Source organism: Chanos chanos, chromosome 10 (assembly GCF_902362185.1).
Source record: "Chanos chanos chromosome 10, fChaCha1.1, whole genome shotgun sequence".
Lineage (NCBI taxonomy): Eukaryota > Metazoa > Chordata > Actinopteri > Gonorynchiformes > Chanidae > Chanos > Chanos chanos.
In genome coordinates this window covers 42,815-55,629 of record NC_044504.1, presented here as the reverse complement: position 1 = coordinate 55,629, position 12,815 = coordinate 42,815, and the positions used below count along the sequence as shown (strand labels likewise).

Genomic DNA, 12,815 nt, shown 5'->3' with positions numbered 1-12,815 from the left:
GTTCAGGCTTGTTGTGTGAGATATACCAGTCTTTTTCTGCTCAGGCTTGGTGTGTGAGATAAACCAGTCTTTTTCTGTTCAGGCTTGTTGTGTGAGATAAACCAGTCTTTTTCTGCTCAGGCTTGGTGTGTGAGATAAACCAGTCTTTTTCTGTTCAGGCTTGTTGTGTGAGATAAACCAGTCTTTTTCTGTTCAGGCTTGTTGTGTGAGATATACCAGTCTTTTTCTGTTCAGGCTTGGTGTGTGAGATATACCAGTCTTTTTCTGCTCAGGCTTGGTGTGTGAGATAAACCAGTCTTTTTCTGCTCAGGCTTGGTGTGTGAGATAAACCAGTCTTTTTCTGTTCAGGCTTGTTGTGTGAGATAAACCAGTCTTTTTCTGTTCAGGCTTGTTGTGTGAGATAAACCAGTCTTTTTCTGTTCAGGCTTGGTGTGTGAGATATACCAGTCTTTTTCTGCTCAGGCTTGGTGTGTGAGATAAACCAGTCTTTTTTTGTTCAGGCTTGGTGTGTGAGATAAACCAGTCTTTTTCTGTTCAGGCTTTTGGTGGAGGCTCATTAGGTTTTATCTACAGTCAGTTTATGAGTCTCCTGTTTTTTGTGTGAGTTCACAAAGGACTAAATTTACTGCAAATAACAATACATTTATCAGTAATGGCTGCAAAAAATCTCATTTCAGTAAGCGACATTACCTTTAAATGAAACCACTGGATAGCTCGACCTGAGTTGAATTTCATCTCTAACTTGATAGGTTTATGCATGAACAACAATAAGACTGTAGCATTGCTTTGGGTCTCACCATGATTTGTCCTCTAGGTCTAAAATGATTAATGAATCTGACCTGAGATACTTTCCTGCAAAGTGTTTTTGTCCCGTCATTTCTGTCACAAGAAGACAATCAAAACAGGAGTGAGTGGACTGCTCTCCTTTTGCATGACATCTTAATTTGGCCAAATGAGAGATGACTAATAATGGCATTCTCCATCTCCAACTCCTCTACACTGTGAAGTCACTTCTGATAAAAGCATTTGCTAAATGAATAAATGTAATTATAAATATAGCTGCAAGCAGCAGTGAAGGGGCCAAGCCCCACAGGGCCACCAGGTGGACAAGTAATCAGAACAACCCCTGAACAAGACCCCAGTCCATCTCACAGTGAACGGACACCCACTGTCAAAACCAACTCTTTGATGATTCATGCCAAATTTGATAGTTATACATTCGACGATCTGGGACTTGTTCGCAAAAGTAGGCTTTTTGCAAAGTTTTTAATTTCCCCCAAAAATGCAGTGGATGAGTCTGTTCAATTCATCTTGACCCAGGGATCCAGGGGAAGTAAGGATCACAACTCTAGGACAAACGCTGGTTCAAAAGTTATAGGTATTTGAATTTATTTTCTCTGTTTTCTGGTATAGCACCCCCATGTGGCCAAATGTCATGAAACTTGGTGGTTTCACAAACCTCTGAGGACCATCAAAGAGGAATTCCACAGGATTGCAGATGACTGGTGTAGAAATCATTCAGCTGAAGTTCATGACGATATTTTAAGTTATATTCTGATCATGACATTCTGCTGCAACCTCAGACTGGTATCAGTAATTAGTTTTTATGTTGGTTGAGCTCCCTCCAGGGATGCCTTCAGCCACTAGTTGCCAAGTGTTATGGGTCAGGGCCAGCTCTTCTTCCTCTGTCAGAGGTGATGGTGGTGGCCCTCCACCCGTTCTGTGGGCCTCTGCCTTCTTTCTGTTAGCCGAATAGAACGGCAATGTTAACCTACTTATCTACTAGGCGAGATGACATTTACCTGTGTTAAAACAGCATTCTGTTGGGGGTTAAAGCTACAAGTTGAGACAGCCATTGAATGATATTTACTTTCCTTAATATGTCAGAATATGATTAAAACCAAAGTGAAGTACAATCATGAACCTATAGGCCGAAGCAAAATCTGCCTTAGCTGTTCGAACTATGTTTTTATATTTCATTTTCAGCTGCTGCCAAGTGCGCTTTGTGGCCAGGGATTGCACCTAAATGAAGACAGAATTTTATTCAATTACATTCCACCACTTTTTCACCTGTAATATTAATAAAAGTGTGGTTAAATGTTAAATTAATAGACTACTGCATTCAAATTTACCCACTGACCCGGGCAGCAATTCTCTTCCTTCCGCTTTTCCTTTGCAGCTGTGTTGCTTTTTTGATTTTCTGAACATGTGCTCATAGTCGCCATGCAAGTATCAGAGTTTCTAACTCCAGTGGGGTGAAGTAGGGTGACCTTTGTTCTTGGCGGTTGCCGGTAAATATTCGTCAGAAATGAATTAAAACGGAAAAACTAAAAAAAAAAAAAAATAGAAAAAGAACAGCGTTTGACGTTGCTTTACGATGGCCGTGCGACTGGGATCTAAAGACATAGCAAACACAACCCATTCATTTCGCTGACCGCCGCAATCAATTTCATTTCATTGTCAGCGCTAACACTAACATATGCCTAGTTCAACTTTCAAAACGGCGCACTCAAGGAACAGATATGAAATGGATCTTGTCATCTCCTGCCGCAAGCAATTTAATCAAAAGGGAAATAGACCACATATGATACCGCCCACCACGATTAAAAGAAATAGTTGCTTACTTACAGCACAGGACGGCGTTATGACGAACATTATGTTTGCGGAGTCATAATACGATGTTGTATTACTGAGTGTGTAGGCATACCATAAAGTGCAGCATGAAGAACGTGACGATTGCGAAGAATAACGCTTATAATCCTGTCTTCTGTTAGTTATGTATTAGTTTTGCATGAATACGTAGGATGGAGGGTGTTTAAAATTTTGTGGGCTACCGAAATACGAGGATGCCGTATGCTGCATCACCTGAGTATGCATATGCCTACAGCACGGATACACCTTTACAGACGTAAACCTGATTCCAAATCGATTTGAACATTAAAAAAATATAAAGGGAGAATAATTTTAAGAAAATGCCAGAAATTATGGAACTTGCTTTTGCCAGGATATTTGCAAATTGCTGCTTCATTTGCTTAACTCCGCCCCTAAACCACCTGGTACTGATTTAAACCTGCTCTGAAATTATGGCGCGCTCTCAATGCGGCTGCAGACAAGGTTACAATGACTACATGGATGGAGGCTATACTTCAAAGCCCTTTGGAGTCGAGGTCAGTACATTTTCTAAATTATATAGCTTTTGTTTGTGATGAGTTCAATTAAGCCATTATAGATTTTGATGTTTCTGATGTTTTGAATTTAGTGTTCATGGACACATGCTACAGTGACAGTATGCAATGTTTGTTGAGCTTCTGATCATGTTTTCAATGTTATCTGTTTCATCTTCATCATATTATGATTTGCTTAAATTTCCAGCTTGGGAAATGTCCTACATCTAAGAGTAAAATTGGATAAATCTCCACAGTGCAAATAAAATCATGTAAAACGTCCAGCAAACCAGTCTAATGATCTTTCTCATTACTCTGCATAGGGTTTTCTCTGTTCCTCTGTGGCCCAGCATCCCAGGCTTGTCCCAAGGTACCAAAGACAGAATACCTCTTAATACATGTAATCCTGAGCCCTGGCTGCTCCCAGGCTGCAGTTCAGTGTATGACAGTCTGGTCAGGTAAGATGTGGAGAATTGTGGAGGCTGCTTAACACAGGCTAACCGTCATAAACAGTAAAGCAACACTTTTGAAACAATTGTTTAACATGGGCCATGTATGTATATATGTAACTAACATAGTTCAGTCAACACGTCACTGTAATATGAACTATGTTTTGTGTGGTAATGGAGAACTCCCTGTTTCTGTCTGCTCTGACATGATACACCCTCTCCTCAGTTCTGTCTCCCTAATGTGATATCAAATATATAGATATTTAATGTTGAATATCTATTGACTCTCCTTAATCTAACATTAAATATATACATTTTAAACTGGACATTAATATAGCTTAATTTGAAATTGCATAGAAACTTTTTATGAACAGGCCAAACTAATATTCTAAAAGGAGATAATGTTTTCTTGTACGGTAACATCAGGAATCTTCAACATTTTCGCCCATTCCCAGTGAATGAGCTGTATCGTTTACACATAACATTCCACAACACACTAGTGAGAGTGATGTACTGGAAATTTGTGATCCCGAAATGGTCATTGAACACATTCAGACATTGAACATCCCTACTGCTTTTCCTCTTGATCCAGCAACTCTGGGAGTCTACAGTCCTCTCCAAACAGAGAACCAAACACCTCTGCCAAGCCTCGCAGGTCTCATCCCACACTTTGTACTGAATTGTTTGGTTTGCTCAAATTTAACAGTAAGGCTTTTGAGTTTATTACTTCTACCATGTGTTTTCTACTGGCATAAAAATGGTTCTTGTGTGTGTTCCTTGTCCATGTCAGGTCTTCCATTCTTGAGAGGTGCATCCTGAAGTTGTCCACTGCAAGTGTTGCTGTTGGGACAGATGATGTTGATGGGGTCAGAAGGTCAGGGCACACTTCACTGCTTCGACACTTCTGAATGCATAGTCTTACCATTTTTCATAAAGGGAACCTTAAAACTCTATGCATTCTGCAGTCTCCAAATATCTCTCTTCAGGATCCAGCTGGAACATGAAAACAGCTTCTTTTTATATTCCCACTGAGTCACAAATGGTGCAGACAGGCAGGAGAGGTCTTATCTACCATCAAAGTGTAAAAATTATGCCGATAGAGACCAACCATACCCAGCAAATCTTTGAATCAAAACTGATATAGTTCTGCACATGAACAGCCTGAGGATGATACTTGTACAAAGCTATCAACAATTTGCTTCAACCCTACCACATTTCTGCTGTCTGTTTCTCTGGCCTAAACCCAGTTTACCACAGAAGGATATCACAAATTCCAAACTGAGTTCTTCAGACTAAATTATTTGAGGCTGAAGAATTCTGTCATAATTTACACTCGGTGTTACTGAAGGTAAGAATTTTGTTAATCTTTTAGGTTCCCATCTGGTTTGCACTGGTCTTCACGCAATCTGGATGTCTGCCACTTTGAGACAAACGAGTCAGTTTTGAAACGCAGACAGAAACAAATTCAATATGGAAAAAACACTTGTGGCTACCAGAACTACCTGCAGCAAGTACCCAAGTATGTGAGCATTTATAAAGCATCTTAATATAAATTGTAAATGTCCAACATTAAAGGTCTTTCTACATTTCACCACGTAACACGCTGTGCTGTCATTTTACAGTGGATGTTCAAACAATGGCATCCCACGCTGACCCCCCCCCCCAAAATGGGCTTTGTCCTAAATATCTTGTTCACACATTGTGGAGGCTCTGTGTAATCTGCTCTTTTAGACATCTGCGAATACCTTGGCTTCATCCAGCAACTCCCAACAAATACCGCAAATACAGCCGCAGATCTTGGGATATGCAAGTAAGGCTTTGGCGACGAGCATTGCATGCATGGGACCCACCAAACCCTTCCCATGGTCAGCTGGAAGAACAGGAAGACGCTGTTGATCAAATGTAAGCATGTAGTGCAAATTTGAGCATAATGTTTTGTATCCAAAATCTATTAACAAGCATGCACATACACACTCAGACAGGGCTTGCTTGAAGCGATGAATATGGACCTTGATGATGAAAGGGGAGAAAAGGTGAGAAATTATCAGACTATACAGATGCCTTGGATTTCCAGGCTGCTGGTGTATCAGCAAGTGAGTAAGGCAATATTGATGGTGGGTTTTAATATGTTTTTTTCTAAATTTTGTTTCTTGTTCTTTTGTTTTTGTTTTGGTGTGTGTGTGTGTGTGTGTGTGTGTGTGTGTGCAGTTTTGCTCTCTAAATCTTCAAGCCCAAGCCTCCAACCTAGCTTAGGATATTCTTTTAGAAGTCACCACACTGTAGAGGACTATATTTTGGATGGCTGAGATTCCTTCTTGAGAAAAACCACACCCATAGCCAACAAGTGCCTTTGCAGAGTGAACACCCATTTTTGAGTTTAAACTGTTGTGAGGTTCTGATGTTCTCCCTAATCTGTGTAGTATGTTTGAGGTGGTGGGCATTCTTTCAACAAAGAAAAGTGAACATACTGACACTTGGACATGTCATTCAAACCAGACAGACTTAGCAACACGTGGTGCACATTCATTGCAGTTTTACACTGAACAACTGTATGCTCCACCAATTCATTTTTGAAATAAAGGACATCTATGTTTGGAACACTCAATTTGCACTGAACACCTCCCCATATTGTTAGTTCACCTGTCACTGTTTCCCACTGCTAAGATGCCATTTATATCCATTATTTTTAAATGAAGTAATTCTTGGCACAGTGTCCAGAACACAAAGTGAAAAAGTTCAGGTATGCACTGTTTCATTGTCTTGTGTCTTCATGGCTTCATTCATTGTTTTTTGTTCTATATTCTATAACCCTGTAACCCCATCCCTCCATCTCCTGTTTTGACACTTCACTGTTTTTCTAAAAACAGAAAATTGTGGGAATATTGGGAAATTCTGGCACTTTTATTTGAAGTTGTTTTTATTTTGAATTTTGTAAATTGCACAAGTTTATGCAAATTAAGTACAGAAGTGAAGCAAAACTAATAAAGCTATTTCAAACAAACTCGCCATTTTCCCCATGATTATATACAACCATTACGACAGGTTTCTTTTTTTCAGTCAGTCCTATTCATATAAATGCTAGATTTAATAAAAATGCATTTTCTTTGCCTTCATAAATTAGATTGTGAGTGATTATACAGTAATTTAGGTTGTTGTGAGTATTTCAGTATTATGTTTGTACATACTTTCCTACGCACTGCAGTGTTCTTACATCATAGGCAAAGGGTAGTAAGTAATGAACCTACAAAAAATCTCATACATTTCTGCTCAAGACTTCCAGTATGCGTATGTTATGCATAAGCTCTAAAATAAAATAATTGGGGACAGTGAAAGTTCTCCAAATGTTTTGGCTTTGTTGAGCATTTGTATGGTCTAATAATGCATTTACTGCACCTTTTTGATGTGATCTTTGAACTTTGTGTGGGGCCTAGCTGAATACTTTGACCGTCACCAGACCTCTTTGATCTCTTAGTGAGGTGTAATGGTAAAATACGATCACAGGTATATATTTTGTTAAGTGAATGGAATGTGTGGACATACTTTTCATCTTGTGTTGCACTTGTCTCACTCAAACACTGGTTTATCAAGCAAGCTCTCACACACCTGCCCCGCAGTTTTAGAGAGCTCTCATTATCTATGGGCGTCAAGGCCGAAGGCCCTTGGCTGCACGGGTATATCTGTGTGTGTGTGAGACCTTGTTGTTAGTCTTCCACCATCAAGACTCTGCCTGGGTGTCTCTGATGACCTCCTCTCTGCTTTTGCTGTATACGCTACCTTTTACTCAATAAACACAAAAAACTACCTTAAGTCATCGTCGTGCCTGTTTATTATTTTCAACACTTTTAAAACATTGATGCCCAACATTTGTCAGCCTAAGTTCATCATGCACTTGTTTACCTACCTATGTAACTTCAAGCTTAAGAAAAAAAAATCCAACTACAACATTTCTGAAGCAGAAGATCCCCTGTGGCCAACTGAAGTTAAGTCCAGTTATTACAAACATTTTCCAAGAGATTAGAGAACACTGTTTTTGCAAGTATCGTTGCTGTAACTTCCCAAATGGTGAAAAAGTTTTGGAACGGGGTAACTTGTATAATAAACCTAGAAAGTCTATATATTGGTTGTAGTTGTATGAATGAGGGAAAGCATATATATATATATATATAGCTCACATCGTCTCCCCGTAAATACTTGTTGTGACTTGGCTACTGTCACAGTTATATGTTTCGATCAGACCTGAGGTTGACGGAGTGTGTACTATAGTGTTGTTAGTCAGCTTGCATCGAGCCGGTTATTAGACTTCTAATCGGAGGTCGATGGAGAGACTATGTGTAACTGGGTTGCTAGACACCTTCCTATGGTTAGGAAAGGGTGTCGTTGTAAGCTCTGGAACAGAATTCAATACTGTATTGTTATTCTTCGCTGTGAAAGAATTAAAATTTGGCGCCTCTCTTCATTGCGAGAGTTAAGAAGTAGCGCATTTTACTGGTATTTTAAGTTGCTAAGTGAGCTTCGTGTTCCGACTATAAGTCTGGAAATGTCCTACGTAGAGTTAGAAACACTGCAACTGGTTGCTATAGACACCTTTCTGTGGTATGAAAGGGTGTTGGTGTAAGCTACACAGGATTCAAAACTGTATAATTATTCTTTGTGAGAAAGTTAAGAAGTATACTAGTATTGTTAAGTGAGCTTCGTGTTCCGACTGTAAGTCTGGAAGTTAAAACGTTCTAAGCAACGTTAAGGGTTAATGCCCGAAGTAGTGTGGTTGTGTTGTGAGGTGGAACTGCGACGGTGAAAGATCCCGAGAACGGAGATACTTCGTCTCAAAAGCATACTTGAAAATTTGTACTTTTCTTAAGGTTATATGCTGAAAGAATTTGTATTTTTTTTTTAAGTTGCTAAAAAAATTAAGCAATCTAGCCTTCCAACTTGAGTTTAGAAAGAAAGTAGCCTGTTTGTTTTGTTTGTTTTTGTTTTGTTTTCGTGTTAAACTGTATGCGGTCTTCCGACGGCGGTTCAGAAAGATTAATAACCTAATTTAAAGGTAAATTGTTAAATGATAAGCCCTCCTACTAAGATCCGGAAAGAGTCAACTTTCTAACTGGCGAGAATTATCACAAAATTATTTGGTATTTTGAAAGAGTTTTCGTCTTCACTTTGCAGTATTCCTGGTTGTAGGCTTATGCTGTATTTTGAAAAATAGACTACATCTTTTTGACGAGTCTGTGCATGTGAAGATAAAAACTCTCTGTCTATAGTCTGCTCTTGTTAAGACAAATTATTAAAAATTCAGTTTCCTGTCGATAACTCTGTTCTTTGGAGTGCACAGTCATGTGCATCTGTTGAGTTTTCAATTCTGTTCTCCATATCAATAAAGGGTCACGCAGAAGATATCTTTGAATGTAGTCGATTTTATTCTCTCTCTCTTACTTACATGCAGCACTGAACAATTATCAGTAGCCGTTCCACTTTTATAGTCGACGTCACAAATAGAACGTATTACACATAATACATGCGTACACCAAAAAGTATGGTCGTAAACCATTTAATAGTGGGAACAAATAATTTTAACAAATTATACCTTACAACCTGACAGACAATATACCCAATATTATAACTGATGAGAGCACATAATGCGCTTTCAGACCGAACAGTTCTAGGGTCTCATTTGATAGAAACGACCCCCTGGGGAGCTTCCCCTACATACGTTCTAGGGCTTTTTTTCTGTTTGCATTCGCACCGCCAGTAGGAACGCTGAAGTGACGTAAGCCAGCCGATGGTATAGCAGCTGAGAGCTGTTGTTTGCGACTAACCAGGATAGCTGCACATTTTTAAGTACAAATTTAATGATAAAGACCTTTTAAATACCTCTAAAAGGAAAAAATACCATTGCTGCACCAAAGGAAATCGACAGACTAGACAACAGTATAGGCCTACACAATTAATGAGTTTTATTGAATTTGAATGACAGAAATATTGAGTGCACATTAGATAACATATAACTGCCTTCTCATTAACAAATATAAAACTGTATGGCGATAGACCAAGTCCAATAGAAAAAAAAGTCCCCCTGCATTTATGCATTTACCACCGCAATAGCAGTGAATGACTCAATGGGCATAGTAGTTTTCGATTGCTAGCATAGTGCTTGTGCCTGACGCTTGCTCGTAGCATCGTGTTTTGATTTTTGTTTTTGTTTTTTTTTCCTTTTTCCCTGCCGCAGCCCTCAAATCGTAAGCTGGATAAGCACATTCTTATTTTAGGTTAAAATGCTGATCACAGCCACACAAGCGGACACACAAGCACCTACCGAAGCGGAGTGTACACTATCTCTTCCATGTACAAATATACATTGGACTCCTACAGTTCCGGACATTTTAAGACATTTTTAGACATGAATATCAAAAACTAAATGTAATACGTTCTAACACTTTATATTTTGCACAGATCTTTAAAAATGGTGGTTGCAATCATCGTATATCTGCATCTGGACCAATAGCTGTACACCTACATCACAAGGTTCCTATTGCGCTGCGAAAGTACCTACCCTGAAGTAGGAGCTAAAAAAGCCCCTCAAAACGGCGTTCTAAGAACTATGATCGTTCTAAGTTCCTGTGGTGCAAACACGCGAAAAAGGGGGTACTTTCTCCAACAGTTCTAAGAACTATGGAAAAGTTCCTCTGGTGCGAAAGCGCCTAAAGACAACAAAACAGGAACTGAACACAAAGCAATGAAGGGCAATGAAGGACACATGACCTAAAGAAAGCAAGAAATGGACATTGTCATTACGGCCACAAGTCACTCAGTCTTGCAGTACAGGATGCTGAGAAACATGTTTACAGTTGGCAACCACCTCCAGAGGGGGGACACAGTCTATTGCCTGGTCAGTGGGTAATGATTCACAAACCTCAGAGGGTAGCATTAGAAGCCAAGTGGGAAGGTCCATATCAGGTCCTTTTAGTCACTAATGCAGCAGTTAAGGTGCAGGGAAAAGACAAGTGGTACCATGTGAGCCATTGTAAGTTAGCAAATCCGCCTAGAGATTAGGGATAGAATGGATATAGTATTTACCAGAGTCCAGAAACAGTGGGACTAGAGTTGTCTAGGCTCTAGGTTGTCGCCTGAGGATAAAGAGGTCATCATACTACCACTGAAAAATACTGTAGCTTCCAGCCAAAACTAAATAGGGATGTTTTAGGCGTCTATACAAATGACAATTCATTTGGTGTCGATGCATTTTGGCCAGGTGCATTTCCGTTTCCTCTTGTGTGTGTCATTGCAGGTATTCTAGAGGATCCCAAACAGCTGGGAGAGAAGGGTGCCCTGGCTGACATCTGACATCTGACACCACACCTGGCTGACATTAGACATCTACACTGGACTATACCTGACACCTGCTGGAGAATCACGGGACACATCTGCATCAGTCAAACTCACAATATAACACAGCATGCTTCAGGAGATGTCATCCACCAATCCACCATTCACTTATTTAGTTGTTTCAACTTTAAATGTTGTTCTTCAAAATGAATAGTTTACACTGAAAACAAGTTATTCCTCTGAAAAACATTGCAAATCACATCAAAACTGTTTCAGCTTGTGAATAATATATTTTCTCACCTACTATTTGCACGTTTCTACGTGTAGCAGATTAATGTGTCATTCCACTTGTCATGCATTTTTTTTTCCCATAGAACATGATGACCCGCCCCCTTGTGCCCCTGCAGACTTGGGGTGTAAACCCCTCCCCTTCTTCCCAGTCTGCTATTTGAGCTGGAGAAGCACGTTTTGTGTCATGTGCAACGTTTGTGTGAGAGAAAGTTTATTTGGCCTGTAAGAGATGCATTTAGAGTGAACCATTGCACAGAAGTGCGTAACTCAGCGAGAAAGGTCCTTTTAAGCAGCAGAAACACTCTTTAGCAGAACAAGTGCCAGTGTAAGAGAAAAGTTGGGAAAGTGCAAGAACTAAGTGGGAAATGTAAATCAGTCACCCTCAGCAGCACAAGGTTGCCCTCAGGCAACACAAAGTTTTCTTAAGCCCCATGTCCAGTACATGTCACTTTAAATCACTGCAGCCAATTAAAATGGTCAAAAAGTATCAAAGAACAGCCCAATCAGGCGTGGGAGTCAATATCAAGCATCATTTAGACATAGACAGTAATGACAGTGAGGAGGAGTGGAATGGAGAAAAAGGTTTGAGCAGAAGTGAAAAAATAGGGTTTTAAATATTGTTCCTCTGGTTGTTATTGAGCTCATTTGTACACAACCAAATCTAATGTGTTGATTAATTTTCTGTAATCCAAGTTCTGACAGTTGCTCTGGTCGCCATTGAAATGACAGGTTTATAAGGCAGACAGCATACAAAATAAGGGTCAAATATCAAGCTGTAGTTATTTTTGTTGTTTTTTCGTTGAAATTGGAAACTTACTTTTTATATATTTCTATAGATGCTCAAGACACCAGTGATGATGAAGTTGGAGACAAAGATGATGATGACATTCTGTTTGAGGATGACAGAAGTTCCTCCCAGACCCCTCAGTGGAAAACATGTCACACCACTGCCGTTCCAGTACACCCTGAATGGTTGCATGCCCCTGCATCAGCTGGTGAAATTCTGTCGCCATACGAATATTTTAAAAGTGTTATCTCTGACGACCTCTTTGAGCTCATTGTTAATGAATCAAACCTGTACAGCGTCCAGGGCAATCCTGCCAAGCCACTTAACCTTTTACACTTCAAGAACAGTTCTTTGGCACTGTGCTTCTCATGCCGTTATTTGGTCTTCTGGCCACCCGCATGTTTTATAGCCACAGTAGCCGCATTGCACACGTTGCTGATGTGATGCCTCTTGCATGGTGGGAAGCCATCAAAAGATTTCTTCATTTCAGCAACAACAGTCACCAGCCCACAAAAGATATGCCTGATTACGATGAACTGTACAAGATTCGGCCTCTCCTAAACCACATCCTCGCCAAGCTGAGGCAACTTCCTATGCGTGAGATGTTGTGTGCGGATGAGCAAATGGTGCCATTTAAGGGCAAGAGTAGAATTAAGCAGTACCTACCCAGCAAACCAAAAAAATGGGGTTACAAAATACTGGTCCTTGCTGGATCAGATGGAGTTCCACACAATTTTGAAATTTACACGGGGAAAGCTGTCCATCCACCAAAGCTTCCCGATGTAGGGGCAAGTGGGAATGCGG

At 40.0% G+C, this 12,815-nt stretch overlaps 1 protein-coding gene across 1 annotated transcript; it reads left to right on the top strand.

Annotated features, from left to right (window-relative positions):
* Positions 1-2,846: 2,846 nt before the first annotated feature.
* slbp2 (stem-loop binding protein 2) lies at positions 2,847-10,951 on the top strand. The gene is given in 9 exon segments (XM_030786504.1): positions 2,847-2,908; positions 3,515-3,622; positions 4,206-4,268; positions 4,404-4,487; positions 4,986-5,132; positions 5,345-5,515; positions 5,862-5,905; positions 5,908-5,970; positions 10,896-10,951. Coding segments are annotated over 9 exon segments (798 nt in total).
* The last annotated feature ends 1,864 nt before the right edge of the window (positions 10,952-12,815 follow it).